The sequence below is a fragment of the Oncorhynchus mykiss genome, chromosome 14 (genome assembly GCF_057628025.1).
Source record: "Oncorhynchus mykiss isolate SJ-2025 chromosome 14, ASM5762802v1, whole genome shotgun sequence".
Lineage (NCBI taxonomy): Eukaryota > Metazoa > Chordata > Actinopteri > Salmoniformes > Salmonidae > Oncorhynchus > Oncorhynchus mykiss.
This window is the reverse complement of record NC_143035.1, coordinates 19003504-19022599: the sequence shown is the minus strand read 5'-3', so window position 1 is coordinate 19022599 and position 19096 is coordinate 19003504. Positions and strand designations below refer to the sequence as shown.

Sequence of the window (19096 nt, the reverse complement as noted above, 5' to 3'; positions counted from 1 at the left end):
TCTGTTAAATAGCTGGCAGTTAAAAGATACTTGTGAGATGGAAGCTATCTACTGTACTTAGTTTACCCTTATAGTCATATGCTCTGCAGTACAGCGGCACAAGAACACATTTGACAATCTTCTTATCATTTCTGAGCAGGCGGTCCTTTCTTGGGTGTGAAGTCTTTCTCAATAGAAAAATGCCACAAATGGTTAATGTTGACACTGGCGAGACCTCATCAGGCATCAGGTTTTCATGTTGACAGTGGCGAGACCTCATCAGGCATCAGGTTTTCATGTTGACAGTGGCGAGACCTCATCAGGCATCAGGTTTTCATGTTGACAGTGTGGAGGAATGAATTCCAACTGTTAGGGATTGAGAGATAGCAGGTTAAATGACACGGGCCTGCCACCGTGAATATATTGCTGTTTGTTTTCCATGACAACAGGTAGGCTAGTAAAAATACATAGTTTCTCCTGCTATCGTTAATGCTAATGCTTTTTCTCGAGTGCAGACGCTTTGCTGGTTTCTACATATGTCGCTTCTCCATGGACTGTGGTAACACAATATGTTACTGGTGTAACTTTCAAGGAACTAATCCAAGTGGGGTGACGGGTAGCGAGCGAGTTGTGTTGTGCGTCATGTCATGTAGGCTTTTTGCATTGTTTAGTGTGCTGTTTATTCAGACTTGCATCCTTTTGTTCTTGCACGTGGGTCTTCTGGGGCATCTTAACTCACGGTGGTGAGATGAGCTGAGATGAGAGCTTCCAAACGGTTGTTTACTACACTCCCCAAGGACTCAGAGCCGCTGTTATTTGAAACCTCAGATGGGCCGGGACTTGCATCCTGGGTTTTTGAAAAAAATTAAGATGGCAATTGGAAAGAAAGACGCATTGTAAATCTGATGGCTAGTGCTGTAAATAGCATACTTTGGGGGCATGCTTATGAATGTGAATGAGAGCGGTTCAGTTAGATTCAGCTTTGTGATGTGTTTGAAGGCTTCAGAATCAGAAATGCATTACAAAGAGAGTACGTTAGCCCAAACCTAAGAGGTAAATGTTTCTGGTAGACACAAGGCACTTGATATTTATACATCATATTGATTTCTCAGAGCATGATGCGAGGAGTTGTGCACAGGCACAGTATTGAGATTTCCATCCTAAATGCTCTTGTCTTTGAACCCCTGCAATGTCATTCTGGTCATGTCTGCTGAGTCCAGAATTAAACATGATCTGCATCTCATTATGAATGCATAGCAGGACGTTGCCCTTCAAGTGATGTACACTGGGGTCAACATATGTTGGGACCTTCAGATTAAACACAGGGCTAAATAAATCTAGTACCAACTGTATCCCAGTGAGAATTACTTCCTTTTCCCTTGTTCAGCATCTTGTTTACTTGACATCTTGCTGTTTCCTTCAAATCAAGGCAATTCCCCATACTGAAATTGCTCTGTGAGCTGTGAAGTTTGTACATAAACTATCCATTCAACTATGCAAATGTATCTGTCTATCTGTCGTTCTGACAATCATCCTCAATGCTATACAATACAGTTATGAATAATTAATGAAAAATGTCAAAGTGAAAGTTCCAAATATTTTATATACAGTACCAGTCAAATGTTTGGACACACCTTCTCATTCAAGGGTTTTTCTTTATTTAGACTATTTTCTACATTGTAGAATAATAGTGAAGACATCAGAACTATGAAATAACACATATGGAATCATGTTGTAACCAACAAAAAAAAAGTGTTATTTCATAGTTTTGATATCTTCACTATTATTCTACAATGTAGAACATAGTAAAATAAAGAAAGAGTATGTGTTCTAAAACTTTTGACCGGTAGAGTGTGTGTGTATATATATATATATATATATATATATATATATTTATATATACACACTGGGTTTTTTTTCATTTGGAAAAGCCAAATACAATTAGAAATGCGGTAACTCTAACCATCGCCCCAAATCATATAGTCCCTCCCTCTGCCCCCCTCTGCATGCCTTTCCTTTTGAAACGTTGAGTCATCAATAAACTAATCATTGCATGGAATTAGTCATTTGTCTTTGATGTCACTGGATCACCCAGAGATTGGGCGTGCATGCCAATTAACAACTCCCTCTGCCCTTCTCTGACCCTGTCTGTGGCGTTTGGTCACCTCGCTGTGCAACACAAAACCCATTGAATAATCATTATGCCACCGCACCAAGGGAGATTAATAAACCCCAGCAAACCAAAGCCATTGATTGGCTCAAATGTACACACTTGTATTGTTTAATCCTCCCTGACAGATTGGGGCTAATACACCCATGGGGAGTCGCTACCACTGTGACGAAGCCTCTTTACCAGTCAAGTCGTTTGTTTGTTTGTTACTGTATTCAGGTTCCCTGCCAACGGTTTGCCTCGCTGACCAATGACAGTAGATGGTTTTTATTTCCCTCTATAGTGGGTTAGAACACCATGTGCACCTCGTGCTGCAGATAAATTGGCCATTGTAAAGAAGACATCTGAGGCCCTGAGGCATCGTACCATCGTGATGCACCACTCAATATTTAGTGGTCAATAGGAAAGCTGTGGAGAGCTCAGATGATTACAGAGAACAGTAATGCATCCCCTTGTTTGTACTTTGGTCCTAATGTATATTTAAGCAATAAGGCCCGGGGGTGTGTGATATATGTCCAATATACCATGGCTAAGGGCTGTTCTTATGCACGATGCAACGCGGAATGCCTAGATACAGCCCTTAGCTATGGTGTATTGGCCATTTACCAAAAACCCCAGAGGTGCCTTATTGCTATTCTAAACTGGTTACCAATGTAATTAGAACAGTAAAAATATATGTTTGTCATACCCATTGTGTGCAGCTGATATGCCACGGCTTCCAGCCAATCAGCATTCAGGTCTCGGACCACCCAGTTTATAATGTATATTATATAGCTCACTGCGGCTGTGGATTGATAGTCAGACAAATGGTAGAATTTTTAAATTGGTGGGGTTTGTACACAGTACGACACAGTACAACAGCGCTCAAACTTGAGTCAACGTTGCACATTTTTCTTGTTACTTTATGTGCAATGTTTTTACCCTATTCAGACGTGGTGGAATGGTGCCCAGATGATCATGGCAATATACAACCCCAAAACAACATCATTAGAGCTCCAGCAGATAAATGATGCTTACTGGGTGAATGTTCCCAGTTCAGTATATTGTTTCAGTGAACATCATTATTGGGATTGTTTTTCCAGCATTGGTGGCCATGTTCTTTTCCCCCTTGAGGGCGATTCCAAAGGGCAATGGAACTGGTAGATAGGAGATCCAAGAGAGAGCAACCTGCCATTACAGAGCCAATACATTTGATACGGTTCAGAGGTTATTGATAGTTACTATAAGTGAACTCCAAAAGCTTTTAAAACTCTGATTATCATCCTCGTACTCTTCCAGTTTCTGATTTGAAGGTTTCTAAGCTCTTGTAAAACCTAGAGCTACTTTAGGCCTTTTAAAGTCAAACTGTCATACTATTACTCGTCTATTGTTCTTTTTTCTGGTATGAACATGTCTTTACTTTGGTTTTCCTTGCAGGGTTTTTGGGCCATAACAATGGCTTCCAGAGTCCTTGTGTGCACAAGTACTGTGGCCTGGGGCGTCACTGTGTGGTCAACCATGAGAGCAGTCAAGGGGAGTGCATCTGTCTGGACCGCTGTAAACCACACTACAAGGAGGTGTGTGGCTCGGACGGCAAGCTGTACCAAAACCACTGTGAGCTCCACCGGGCCTCCTGTTTGGGTGCACAGAGGATAACCATCATGCACAGCGAGGAATGCTTCTACAAAGGTAAGAATTACAACTCATAGCTTCATAAAATGGCTCTCATGGAACTTTATGCAGAAGCAAAGTAAAGATGTAGGATCTTAATTTGACCTATATTGTCACAGCAAAATAATCCTACAACAACAAGATGTTAAGGTTTGTTAGCTGGCCGAAAGTAGGCTACATAAAAAGTGCATTACGGTTAATAAAACCGTATGTTAGTGTGGGTTTTCAGTGAATTCATGTACATTCTCAGCAACAAAAGAGTGATCAAAATAAGATGCTACACTTGTAGTTGCAGGAGATGAGTTTTATCTTCTTTATGCTCTAGATTAGAGCTTTGGAGAAGCCACCAGAGATCCTGCCTCATTGCAGTTCTCGGAAAATCCTGTCTTGCACAGAATGTTTGTTTGTTGTTAGAAGTAAGGTTTTCGTACAGTCACGGAGCCATCTCTCACCTTATGAACCTGATACAACATAATGTAGCTACTTCTTGTATCTCTATTAGTTTCTCAGTTGATGCAAAGCATTGCTTGTTTATATAATGTGTAGGTGGTAATACTGTGCACACCAATGCTCAGATTTCCCTAGAGACTTTAAGATGCTCTGGAACATTGATTGTGCAAAGACACCATGTACTTTCCGTACATGGTAAGTAGTTGGCTTATCGCTTTTAGAGCGCTGTAGGTGGTGTAGACCATGGGGTAGGTCCCAATAATTTCACCTTTTTCCTGAAGTGTGCACTTGTTCACTACTTCCAACAAATCTGAAAACATTTTCACCACAGAAGGTTGGTGGCACCTTTATTGGGGAGGAAGGTCTCATGGTAATGGCTGGAGAAGATTAAGTGGAATGGTATCAAATACATCAAACACATGGTTTCCATGTGTATGATGCCATTCCATTTGCTCCGTTCCAGCCATTATTATGAGCCGTCCTCCCCTCAGCAGCCTCCACTGTTTTCCACCATATTTATTTTACCAGGCATTTCCTTTAGAATGAGTGAAGGGAAGTAAACAAGGTCACGCTTTGGAAAGAAAGAGAGATCACTGGGACACACCAGGGGCATGAGAGAAAGGTCAAAGCTATGTCATATAATAATATTCATGAGAGAAACATTAGATTGCCTTTCATTTTGCAGGATACACAATTACATGGTTTCTGTGCAAGTGAACTGCTGCAAGCCAATTGTCACACTAATAATCGTCTGTAACAGTTTTGCTTCCGTCCCTACAATCACCCCCTTTTTTCCAAATTGTATTTCTCACATGCTTCGTAGACAACAGGTGTAGACTAACAGTGAAATGCTTAGTTACGGGTCCTTTTCCAACAATGCAGAGAGAAAGATAAGCTAGAAATAAATGGTAACTTGTCACCTGGTGTCATAACATAATATAATCATAATATGTCATAACAGCTGACATAACTTGTCATAACACTGTCATGACCCATATATTTACACCTGTTGTGGCATAAAATTATTTTTTTATGGCTGGTTATAACAACTACATAAGAGTGTCAAAACCCACATTTCTAAAAAATTAAAAACAATTCCTGCCAAGAAGTTTCCTTTTGTTTGAAAGGTTGTTTCTTTGTTGTTGTTGTAGTCAATTCTTTATAGTCAAGTTTTTTTAATCACATTTTAAATACCTTGTAGAAAATACACTTTATGGTGCTGTCATGAAGCATTATCTCCATCCTGTGTCACTTTACTTAGAGTAAGAAAATACACTGTATGACACTGTCTGGAAGCATAATGACCATCATAATCATATAAGTCAGATAGGCCTATCACGTACAAGCTCTTACATCAGTCATCAGTCAAAAAGAGGGTGCCTTGTTCTGCTCCTGAAATCTGTCCCTGCATTAATTCCAGTCATCAGCAACAGAGCATTAGGGTAGGTGCATGTCTGACATCCATGTGCGCGCAATTACATCATTGTGTGCACAATTACAATGATAATTCAATATGGTCAAGAAAAAAAAATATGTGTAACATAAAAATATTGTTGACAAGTAGGCTATGGTGTAATTTAATGTTTATGAATTCGAAGGACCAATAAAAAGGGATCGAAAAAACAGGTGCTGGATTTTAGGTCATTATTAACCACCACAGTGTGGTTCAGAACACAAGGAAGCAGTAGTGCCACTTCAAGGATTTAATGAAGATCCACACACACACATACAACACCACTCTCTCTAATACTAATTGTTATTATTTAGCTGCATGCACAATAACATCAGAAAAGCAATTTATACTGAGGAGGTAAAATAAGCAGGAGAGAAAAACAGGTTGATCATCAGAATAGAAGCTACAGACTGCCTGGGGCCTTGCCTGGTAGGCTATTACCCTAAGGCTGCCTATTCCTATAGGAAAACCAAAGAAAGTTGGGGTCTTGGAAAGGAGATGAGCTGGCCGTTTTTACAGCCGCCCCCAAATGTGTTGTACATATTTTCTTCAACAGACAAGCCAGCTAAGTGTCAATAGCTTCTTGAGGAAAGGCAGGCAGCTTGATGAGTCGAACAACAGGTTCTGTCCTTGACTTGGATCTCTGCTGTCCTCACTTTCCCATCTACTCCAGGGATAACTGACTTGACAGTTCCAGTTCGGAGATGGTCTACACACCAAGGGTGGTTTGCAGGGCAATCTTGATGGATCTGACCTCTCTCTCCCAGCATCCTCCAAAGTGTTGTGCACTTGGTGGGTTGAAGGTGAAGTGAATCTTCTGACTGGCTAACTGTTCCTGGAGCTGTGGGTGGAGAGACATGAAGGCCTCCTGTAGCTCTCGCTTCCCTCCCTTGAAATTTGTTCCGCGATCGGACAGGGTCTCAAAGGGCTTTCCTCTTCGAGCGATAAAGTGTCTCAACGCCATTAGGAACAAACTGGAATCCATATTCGTCTGTAGATCCACATGTACAGCCCGGGTGGTCATGCACTTAAAGATGATGCCATCTCTTTTAATTTCTTCGGCCAATCTTGATGATATATGGTCCAAAGCAATCCAATGTGGGCTTGTGGAGCCGCAGTCAGGCTGGAGGCAAGTCAGCCATCCTAGACACATCTGGCTGGCCTCGCCACTTCCTGCATTCAGTGCAGCCAAGCTGAAAACGACGAATGGCTGCTCTCCCTCTCAGAATCCAGAACCTTCAATGTAGCTCAGCAAACACCTTCTCTGGGCCCAGGTGCCTCAGATGCTCATCATATTCCCTGATCAGCAACCTGGTGAGCGAATGACCTGGATCCAGAACCACTGGGTGAAGAACGTCAGGGCCCAGCTGTGAAGGCAACCTCCAACACAAGTCAGTCCGGTGTTGTTGTCATACTCTGGGGCCAGCATCACCAGACGGCTGATCGGAGGGATTGGCTTGCCTGTCTCTAGTAGGGAGAGGTCTTCTGGGAAGCTCTCAGACTGAGCATGTCTGAATACATTGAGTTCTACTTGCTTGAAATCGTCGGCTGGAGAACAGTTGGCACTACTGGCCGCCCCATGTAGCAACTGCACTGTGGCTCCCACCAGCTCCTGGAAAATGTTGAACTGAGCAACATCAGGGAGAGACGACTTGGTGTCCGCTGACAGGAGTCCACAGAAGGTAGGCTGCCACAGCTCCTCTGCTTCGTCGAGAGGTACTTGGTCTGGTCTTCTCTGCCAGGATGACTGGGCCTGCCACAGGAATGGTGGACCTTGACTCCAATGGTTATGTTCTGTAAGCTGACAGCATCTTGCTGCGTGTGATATCGTCAGCCGGGTTCCTCTCTGTTTCTCACGTTACACCAGGCCTGGGGTCCATGAGCTCCTGTATGTCTGCGACTCTTGTGCCTACAAATACTTTGTACCTGCAGGAGTCCGACTGGAGCCAGGTTAAGACTGTTGTAGAATCTGACCAGTACGTGACCTCGTGGATTTCCAGGGTGAGTTATTTTCTGATAACCTCGGCCAGCTGGGCACCAGTGAGTGCAGCGCAGAGCTCTAGTCTTGGCATGTAATGTTGTCATTTCGGGACCACTCTTGATCTTGCTGCAAGGAATCCCGCTTGGATCTGTCTATTGGTGTTTTCAGTACGTAGGTACACGACGGCACCATACGTACGTTCTGAGGGATCACTGAAGATATGAACACTTATTTTGCTGGTTGGGAGATCCATGTCTGGGCTGACATAAATTCTTGGCAGTGTAACCTGAGACAAATGTGGAAGTTCATTCTCCCAAATAAGCCAAACTTGGAGGAGATATTCAGGTAGATCTGGGTCATCCCACCCTCTTTTCTTATTCTAGAGCCTCTGGACCACAACCTTTGCTCGTGTGGTGTATAGGATGATGAAGCTGGGTGGATCGTATTGACTGGCAAGAATCGATATAAAAAAAGGGGCATGGTGGGTTCAACTTTCTCCATGTGACCTTGCTTGTAGCCAAGCGTGTCAGACAGACATTGCCATCGTAATCCAAGGGTGTACTCTTGGGTTTCCACGCCATCCTGGGTGAACCACAGCTCACTGTTTTCCGACTTGGACTCTTGAGGTAGGTGTTCGATGACTGCTGGAAAGTTGCTGGCCCACTGGCGTAGATCGAATCCTCCTTCAGCAAGAAGGTGCTTCAGCTTGTCCACCAGTTTCTTGGCTTCATCCGCAGGAAGTCTTTGTAGACAGTTGTCTACATAGAAACAGCGTTCTACAGAAAAGCGCACATCCTCTTCGGGCTCACTGTGGTTAAACACATTTTTCTGATGGGCAAATGTGGTGCAGCAGGGGCTACACTTACCACTCATAGACATCAGGATGATCATCACCGTTTAGGTCTCGCCACAGAAACCGGAGAAGAGGCTGGTCTTCGGGTAGCAGGCGGACTTGATGGAACATCCCCTTTATGTCACAGAGTGTTCCCGGAAACGGAGAAGGACTCCAAGCAGAGTAGCTCCCAAGGTCGGTCCGGGAAAGAGTTGTTAGTTCAAGCTCTTGCCCCTTTAGTTGAAGGAACAGTTAAAGACGACTCTGTTTCTCCCATTGTGTTTGATCATATGATGGGGAATGTACAAACCATGGTACTCTTCGACTGCTACTGCGGATACCTTCTTAACTTGTGAACCTCTGCGTTGTACACTGCTCTTTTCTTTGGATTGTTGGACAGCCACTTCTCTGTCCCTCACAGGTGTGCCAGTACTGCCTCCTTCGGAGCTTCCAAGGGAGGAAGGTTCTTCTTCTACAAAAGGGGAGTGGTGTACCTTTGAACCCCGTCCACATCGATCCTGACTGTCTTCTCCTCTAGAAGATGCATGGCTTCTACATCTTGTCTGGACCGTGTGAAGAGCTTCTCACTCCTGTACGGTATTGTATCCAACTGCCAGAGCTTCTCTACATGGCAGAAGAGCACTGCAGATGGAGAGACAAGGGATGTATGAAGACACTGTTGTGGAGAAAGACTTTTGCTGCAGGAACTTTGAAGGACCTTGAAGGGTCCATCCAAGCTGAGACTTGATGGCAGCAGGTCCACCAGGGGGACCCAACACACTGGCTCTGTCGGGTGATTAGATGGGGATAGTCTGATTCGATGAGCAGTAATGGCTGCGTCTGATCCAGCAGTTGAAGGGGTAGGCCTTTTAGGTGCCAATATCTTTTCTGAAGGGCTTCGACTGAGTAGGTATGCAGTGCAAGGCCCAACTCTTCAACTGTGAAGGCTCTGTGGATGTCAAAGGACCTGTTTGGTTCAGTAACAAAGGCCACAGAAAACGACACAGAATCTCCATGGACGACTCGGATATATTGACGCACCGTACAAAGTCCTCAGGATATCCTTGGAGTCCTAGCTGCTCTGCTGTTTCGTGTAGAAGTATAGTGTGCTCCAACCCATCATCCAACAGGCCGTACATGTCAAGTGACTTGTTGCCGCTCCGCAAGATGACTCAACTCATCTTCAGCAGCACCTTGCAGTTGGGGATGGTAGGAGTTGGTCCACAGTAGACGCGCTCCCGGCTGGGTGTAGAAGGTGTGCAGTAGCGGACAGGTGAGTGCGGACAATAATCAGGTGAGTAGGCCCAGCGGCGACGTTCAGGCGAGTAGTCGCAGTGGGGATGGTCAGGTGAGGGGTGATGACAACGGTCAGGTGAGTAGTCGCGGCGGCTACGGTCAGGTGAGTAGTTGCGGCGGCGACAGTCAGGTGCGGGATGACGACGGCAATCAGGTGAAGGCTGACGGCAGCGGACAAGTGAGTAGTCACAACGGTCAGGTGAGTAGTCACATCGGCGACAGTCAGATGTAGGCTGACCACAGCGGTTAGGTGAGGGCTGACGTTGGTGATCCTGTGAAGTCAGCCCTCTGAAGTGAAGTGCCGCTGTAGGGCTACGAGTTCTGCACTGAAAAGTCAACCGGTCTCACTGGTGTGATGGCTCATGACGTCGAGAGGTTGACTGAGTTGATGATGACGGTGAGGATGACTAGTCTGAGAAGGAGAGCCCTCTAGCTGCTGCTGGTCTTGTTGTGAGAGTAATTAATTCCACTCACAGTGCCCTCTGCTTGTGGTCCCTCGTTGGAGTGGTGTGTTGTGTGTGGAGTCTGCCTTTACTCGTAGCTTACCTCACAGTCAACCAGACGATGTGGGGGCCAAGTCTGACAGTGGGGACGAAAATAACATGGCTATATACAGAGAGTACTAGTACTGAGTCGATGTGCAGGGGTATGAGGTAATTGGGGTAGATCCAATATGTACATATACTGTACAGTGCCTTCGGAAAGTATTCACACCCCTTGACTTTTTACACATTTTGTTATGTTGCAGCCTTATTCTAAAATGTATTAAATAAATAAAAACAAAAACAGCAACAGCAAAACATTTGAAAACCCCCCCAACTTATTTACATAAGTATTCCGACCCTTTGCTCTGAGACTCGAAATTGAGCTGAGGTGCATCCTGTTTCCATTGATCGTCCTTGAGATGTTTCTACAACTTGATTGGAGTCTACCCGTGGTCCATTAAATTGATTGGGCCACAGTGCATTCGGAAAGTATTCAGACCTTTACATTTTTCCACATTTTGTTACGTCACAACCTTATTATAAAGTTTATAAAATTGTTTTTTTTTTCTTCCCATCATTCTAAACACAATAACCCATAATAATAAAGTTAGCAAAAAAACAACTACAAAAAACAGGAAAATATTAATACAGTCAATGTCAAATTCATGTTTACAGTTTTAGATTTTTTGAATTGAAAGAATAATATAATCAAAGATGGGACATATTTGTATATTTTGCAGAACAAACTACCGCATCATAGAAACCTTCCATAATTTCTCATCACTTCCCTTAGATGAGTCTGAGGCAGTTCAGTGCATGTATACACAAAGGGCTCCAATCAGACAGGCCTTTCATCCCAATCAGACAAAGACATTTGGATCAATGATATCTGTCCCTTGTTGTCTGATGCTCTAATCAGCTTCTCTCATGTGTCCTGTCTGGTCAACCCTCCATCTCAGCCATCTGCAAATCCAGCCTCCATCAACAACCATCCACAAGTGGGATTGTGATATTTGACCAACGTAGGCTGAATCAATACAAGATCAACATGAGCCAAAGGAAAAAGGCTCTCGGACAGGAAATTGTTTCTTTTTTCATTCTTCTCTTTTAGCTGCTCTTTGTCCGTGGCCAGACAGTTTTTTACGGTGACTGATTTGTAATCAATTTCTTATTGAATGAGAGCAGCAGAGGCACCGCTCCTAGACCTGTTGGTCCAGTTAAAGCCCTCTCCTTTAAAAAATATTCAGTCCTTGAAAACGTTGTTTTTCTCTCTAAAAATACTTTACAGCAGTATTGCAGCAGCATTACAGCAGTATTACAGCATTATTGCAGAAGTATTGCAGGAGTATTACAGCAATTGTTACTGTACTTCTCACCACTTCCTGCTGTTCCATTACTCTGTTCCCTGTCAGGGCACAGCTAATGTTTACGACATTTGTCTTCCACATTATTGCCCGCCTCGGTCTTGGCGGCAAATGGCTGCAGAGGATTTGTTCATTGCACCGGATACTATTGTCACAGTGTAAATGGTGGGAAATAGATAATATCAAATGATTGGGGTTTATTAGTGGTCAAATGGAATGTGTCTAAATTGTATATTAAAAAACATGTAATACATTTTTTTTCCAGCCCATGCAGACGCTGTTTTCAATTTACCTTGTGTTATTGGGCATAAAGACTTTCAGTAGGCATAAATATTTTCATAAGTGTAATCGTGATTTTCAATCATTTCAGTATCACACTAATTGTTTTAGTCTTTGGTCTTGTCAATGTAAATGTAGACAAATTCACGTTCTGCCATTTCTATAAAATAAAGTCTTAATACCTGATCACTGTATGGACCAAACAAATCTAACATGACCCCTACTATCTTTTACACCACTGGAAATGAAATTAACCAACTTTACTTCCTTCCAATTAAATCAAGCTATCAGTGACTGACAGACATGGACCATAGACCCAGTGGAGCCACCCTGTATAATGTCACACTGATGTCACACTTATGTTATAGCAAGACAAGAAACAGACATCCAGGCCTGTACAGGCCTCTCGAAAATATTTTAGTTAAGTTGCAAATGCCAGATTAGGTTGATAGACGGACAATTAGCACCCGGGGTTTGGATTTCGGCATGCCTAGGAGCATTGATTTTTTTCAAATGACACCCTTGAGAAGAACCCCCCCCCCCGCTAGGCTCTTTTGAGTTGGCCTCAGCTTAATGAGTACATGTGGAAATGGACAGCCTCTATCTGCACAGCGCACCGTCTCTCGCTCTTATCTACTAGGAAGAACAGGATAAAAAATGACAGCCGTGCTTTGACTGAAGGTTTCTCATTAGGCCTTTGGATAACGTATGACCCCCGTCTACTCCCTCCTGCTGCTCTGCAACCGAGTAGGGATTGGATCTGATTGAAAATTAAGTGGCGCACAAAAGCTTGTCCAATCCATGGGGGAAGTTTGGTGGATGGAAGCAGGGCAATCTCAGCAGCAGACAATTGACACAACCGTAGACAATTAACAATGAGGCCCTGGCATACCAATCGAGTGCTCTCTCTGCTTCAGTCACATCCATTTATCAGTGGGATGACATTTTTAGTTTGTGTTGTTATTTTTATGTGACAGCCAATGACGTCACTCATCCGGAGCAAGAGTTCAATCATAGAACCAGTGTTATTGCTTTAATGTGTGGCTATTTGGATGTTGAGTGGTGATATAGCATATCAAATCAAACTTTATTTGTCACATGCCCCGAATGTGTAGACCTTACCGTGAAATGCTTACTTACAAGATCTTAACCAACAGTGCAGTTCAAGAAGAGTTAAGAAAATATTTACCAAATAAACTAAAGTAAAAAATAGAAAAGATCTATGTGATTTCATTGTGCCGACAAAGACATGTTTAAGATTACCCTAGGACTTACTTTAAAATTAAGGTAAGATATGCTTAGTTACAATAGCATAAGGAGTATTTGGTTATGTACGTCTTGATATGTGACTAGCGACTGGAGTCAAATCAAACACGCATTGCAGAAACGTGCCACTGTAGAGAAAGTCCAATGTTTTCTGTGCGACGAAGATGCACTCCTTCATTAAAACCAAAATAAGTTGTTTGGAATGTGCAACATCTTCAGCGTCTCTCCTTTATAGTGCATGTTTTCATATTGAATGTGCTACAGTGTTATTGAGGATTTCCTTTTATAGGATTTTACCTCCAGGGAAATTAACAGTGAGTTAGTACGCGTGGTCCTCTCTGCATTTATTTACATTCAAGAAATTACATTTCACGTTGACTGCTGTATATGTATGTAGATGAAGCAATTAAGGTTTTAGTGTTTCATCCAAAGTTATAGTATATGTTGTTGCAAAACAGAAATAGTTTCTGGCAAAATGTTAACCTGAAAAAAATGCCAGTCAACTGTCAATGTTACCTGTTGCTAGGTTTGTGGTGATATGGACGGAATTCTCCATGGATATGAAGTGTCTAAAAAATGTACATGTTTTTCTATGTCTCTCAACACATATTGCATATTTAACATAATGCAAGTCGTTTATCATACATAGTAAAACATGTTTTATCATAGTAAGTAATCTTGATTACTTAGTCTTTGTTTGAATATCCATATGTTCCATTCAGCAACCAAGTGTTGTGACTTAACTTTTAACATTAAATCTGATGACAGTTATTTATCTAATTACCTAAATATGTTTAATTGTCACCTGATTAAATTAATCATGTAACAATTAACTCATTAGGATCTGGGGCACCGTGAGAGCGGTTCTTTAAAGAGTTACCATCTCCCGAATTAATCTCTAAAAGTCTTTACCTAGCACATCTATAAACAGTCAACTTATTAATCATAACCTTGTATCATATCATCATTCTGAACAGTTGTCATCTCCTTGCATCTGCAAAAACCTGAGCCTTACTTATGATTCAGTACTACACAAATTGGTTTAATTATTTATTAACTAGCTAACTAAATGGCAAAACAGGATAACAATACACACTAAATACATTAAAAACAGGTCCTTAGTGGACTGACGACAATATGGCTGCTTGTTACAAAAGACATGGAGAGGGCGAGAGCGAGAGGGACAAAGACACTTAAGGTTGGTACATTTAGAAACTACTCTCACCTTGGCTCCCGAGTGGCGCAGTGGTTTAAGTCACTGCATTGCAATGCAAGAGTCCCTTGTTTGAATCCAAGCTGTATCACATCTTACTGTGATTGGGAGTCAGCTACTTGTCCAAGCCTCCCCAGCTTCTCCTTCATCCAAATCCAGATAGCAGATGTTCTGAAAGAGCTGCAAAACCTGGACCTGTACAAATCAGCTGGGCTAGACAATCTGGACCCTCTCGTTCTAAAATGATCTGCCGCCATTGTTGCAACCTCTATTACCACTCTCTTTCGTATCGTCCGAGATCCCTAAAGTTTGAAAAGCTGCCGCGGTCATCCCCCTCTTCACAGGGGGTGACACTCTAGACTCAAACTGTTATAGACCTATATCCATCCTGCCCTGCCTTTCTAAAGTCTTCGAAAGCCAAGTTAATAAACAGATCACTGACCATTTCAAATCCCACCGTACCTTCTCCGCTGTGCAATCAGATTTTCGAGCTGGTCAATGGTGCACCTCAGCCACTTTCAAGGTACTAAACGACATCATAACCGCAATCGATAAAAGACAGTACTGTCTTCATTGACCTGGCCAAGGCTTTCGATTCTGTCAATTACCGTATTCTTATCGGCAGACTCAACAGCCTAGGTTTCTCAAATGACTGCCTCTCCTGGTTCACTAACTACTTCTCAGACAGAGTTCTGTGTGTCAAATCGGAGGGCCTGTTGTCTCTATGGGGGTACCACAGGGTTCAATTCTCGGGCCGACTCTTTTCTCTGTATATTTCAACGATGCAGCTCTTGCTGCGGGTGATTCCCTGATCCACCTCTACGCAGACGAAACCATTCTGTAAACATCTGGCTCTTCTTTGGAACCTGTGTTAACTAACCTCCAAACGAGCTTAAATGCAAAAACAACACTCTTTCCGTGGTCTCCAACTGCTCTTAAACGCTAGTAAAACCAAATGCATGCTTTTCAACCATTCATTGCCCACCCGCCCGCCCGACTAGCATCACTATTCTGGACGGTTCTGACTTAAAATATGTTGACAACTACAAATACCTAGGTGTCTGGCTAGACTGTAAACTCTCCTTCCAGACTCTTATTATACATCTCCAATCCAAAATGAAATCTGGAAACGGCTTCCTATTTTGCAACAAAGCATCCTTCACTCACGCTGCCAAACATACCCTCATAAAACTGACTATCCTACTGATCCTCGACTTCGGCAATGTCATTTACAAAATAGCTTCCAACACCCTACTCAGCAAACTGGATGCAGACTATCACAGTGCCATCCGTTTTGTCACCAAAGCACCTTTACCACCCACCACTGCGATCCGTGTGCTCTAGTCGGCCCACTGGCACCAGGTCATCTATAAGTCTATGCTAGGTAAAGCTCCGCCTTATCTCAGCTCACTGGTCATGATAAGAAGACCTCCTTTGGCCGTCTTTCCTTCCATTTCCCTCACTAACTTTAAACATCAGCTATCTGAGCAGCTAACTGATCGCTGCAGCTGTACATAGCCCATCTGTAAATAGCCCACCCAATCTACCCACCTCATCCCCATTTTGTTTTTATTTACTTTTTTGCTCTTTTGCACACCTGTATTTCTACTTGCACCATCTGCTCATCTATCACTCCAGTGTTAATTTGCTAAATTGTAATTACTTCGCTACTAGGCATATTTATTGCCTTACCTCCTCACGCCATTTGCACCCACTGTATATAGACGTTATTTTTTTCTATTGTGTTATTGACTGCACGCTTGTTTATTCCATGTTTAACTCTGTGTTGTTGTTTGTGTCGCACTGCTTTGCTTTATCTTGGCCAGGTCGCAGTTGTAAATGAGAACTTGTTCTCAACTAGCTTACCTGGTTAAATAAAGGTGAAATTGAAAATAAATAAATAAATAGGGTGCCGCACAATTGGCTCAGCGTTGTCTGGGGTAAGCCGTCATTGTAAATAAGAATTTGTTTGTAAGTGACTTGTTTAGTTAAATACAAGGTTAAAAATACAAAAATACAAAATAAATAGTAGCTCCTGAGTGGTGCAGTGGTCTCAGTGCTAAAAACATCACTACAGACCCTGGTTTGATTCCAGGCTGTATCACAACCAGCTGTGATTGGGAATCCCATATGGCGGCACACAGTTGTTCGGTTTACGGTTTGGCTTGGGTAGGTTGTAAATAGTACTACACTTTGCACAAACTGCCGTCGCTTGGAGTAAGAAATCATGAATGTCTTTACGGGCAATTCCTTGGTTCGCCGTGTATCTCTCGGAACCGGGCGACTTTGGAAACGGGGTTGACACCCTTTTAAGGCTCTGATTGTCCGAAATGGTTCTGACGAGTATTCTGCTGTTGTCATTTTCTCTTAATTTATTATCAGAGAATATGTGGAAAACATTTTTTGTTGTCAACCACAACCTACAGTATCCCGTTGGCCTTCACAGTGAGCCTGGCATCAAAACTCTTCCCTGTGGAGGATTCCCTGGTGGCCTGCTGTACTTCAAAAAAACATGCACATGAAGCCATCATGGCTTCTTTTCCCTGGAAACCTTCTCCCTTAATGAGGTGTCTGTGCCTTTCAATCCCAGTGAGACAACACAGTGGGATTTGGCTGTTTATGTACCGTAAGAACTCAGAAGCTTTACCTTTTTTAATGACTAGGCTTGGCACTGATGCAGCGACCTCCCCATGAGGCCCTGGGTGTGTCCCCTCCTGTACACCCGCATTGTCACCGGCAGCCACCAAAGAAAGGCTCCTCATTATATACTGACCTGTTTTCAAGGGCACCGGGTGCAAATTGAACCCCTGGGTCTGTCCTCAAGACGGTTTTGATGCAACTTACCTATTTGTACAGTGGTTGCTCCACTAAAAGCTCCACCAAAAGTTTTGCAATTTGCTGCAGGACTTAGAGGTGATTTGTCATTCAGTACAGTACCCTGCATCACTTAATTTCTCCAGACCAGCACAAGGGGGAGTTAGAGCACTGATTGTGCTTTTGGGTCCCAAGGCACCTTTTTGTAGGTGACCAAATACTTATTTTCCACCATAATCTGCAAATAAATTCATAAAAAATCCTACAATGTGATTTTCTGGATTTTTTTTCTCATTTTGTCTATCATAGTTGAAGTGTACCTATGATGAAAATTACAGGCCTCACTCATCTTTTTAAGTGGGAGAACTTGCACAATTGGTGGCTGACTAAATACTTTTTTGCCCCACTGTATGTGTTGACTGAATATAAGCAAGTGATGTCTACTAAATAATCATGTTGATGGCACAGTCATATAGCCTCGGCACCAACATAAAGCTGCATGTGGGCGACCTCATGCAACCGCAAAATGTCGGATAAAGCATATACTGTATAGTACTGTATTTCTTCATCAGCATCTTTATGCTTTTGTTAATCAAATAATGATAAAGATACTCTTTAAAAGTGCCAATGTTTATTTAGTTATGGATCCATACTGAATTACTTTGGGATTAAATATCACTGAGTTACAGAAATATTGGAACAAAGTTGTCTAATGAAGGTAACAAATGGTTGCTTACTGGAAAATACTCTTTCAAACACACACGGTCACGTTGTACAGCGCCATTATGACTATTAGCAGATAGCTGGACAATAGACTTGCCTAGAAGGAGGGTAGGGGGAGAATTCTATCATCAAATGTATTTCTTTGTTAGGTTGGCTGTATCACAACCGGCCGTGATTGGTTGCAATTTCAGTTTAATCCACCAGAAAAGACAAAACAAATAATAGAACAAAAAGTATTGTTATTATTCTGTATCACATCCAAGCATGATTGTGAATCCTATAGGGTGGCGTACAATTGGCCCAGCGTTTCTCTCCCTCTAAAAACAGAAATAAATGTTTTGGCCTTTACAAATATTATTTTGGCCTTTATTTAGATTACAATCGCTCACTTACGTTTTTTGAAGACAAACTAACCTCGTTATATGTTATCAACTTGATTGCATAGTTATATAGCCAGCACTTACATTAAGCTGAGTGACTCACTCATTCATGGTTTTGGATCAAAATAAATAAGTGCTAACATTCTTTCTGATGGTCTTTAATAAAGAAATGTTTTGGTTATCCTGACCTGGACACCATAAACAGTATTGTAATAGTCCATTATGGGCTATTAGCAGGACAATATACCTTTACCAACACCTCACTGTATTTTGATACTTTGTGAATGGGATCTCCTGAGTGGTGCAGCTGTCTAAGACATTGGATCACAGTGCAACATGCATTGCTACAGGTTCGATACCCGTGCCGGGTGACCCATCAGGCAGTTTTTGGTTTTAATTTAGAATCCTCAAATCCTCTATATGTAATTATTGGCTGAGAGTCACGTCATTTTTTTTCGATATACTGTAGGCCTACCGTAGGCGACATGAGTTTCACTGCTGTTGAGTAATGTGCTGTTAAAAGTGGTGTAGGTCTTATCTATTTAAAGAGCATATTGAAGTTAGAAGCAATAGTCTACAACTATTTCGATTAAGAACAAATTCTTATTTACAAGGACAGCCTACTCCTTCCTCCCGTCGGGGACCCCAATCTCCCACGTGCCCGCAGAACACAGGGATTCTTTAGCTGAAAAGCCCAGTACTGTAGTCTACTCCCAAACATCATGTTGTACAGTGCCATATTTTCCATTGCATCCTTATTT

General features: G+C 42.5%; 1 protein-coding gene across 4 annotated transcripts in view; it reads left to right on the top strand.

Moving 5' to 3' along the window:
- Positions 1–19096, top strand: part of LOC110488940 (follistatin-related protein 5) — a 190084-nt gene that overhangs the window by 65161 nt on the left and 105827 nt on the right. For all 4 annotated transcript variants that reach the window (XM_036943081.2, XM_090198514.1, XM_090198513.1 and 1 more), the window contains exon 4: positions 3566–3817. In XM_036943081.2, coding sequence (XP_036798976.1) covers positions 3566–3817 — 252 coding nt within the window. The remainder of the gene's footprint in view (positions 1–3565; positions 3818–19096) is intronic.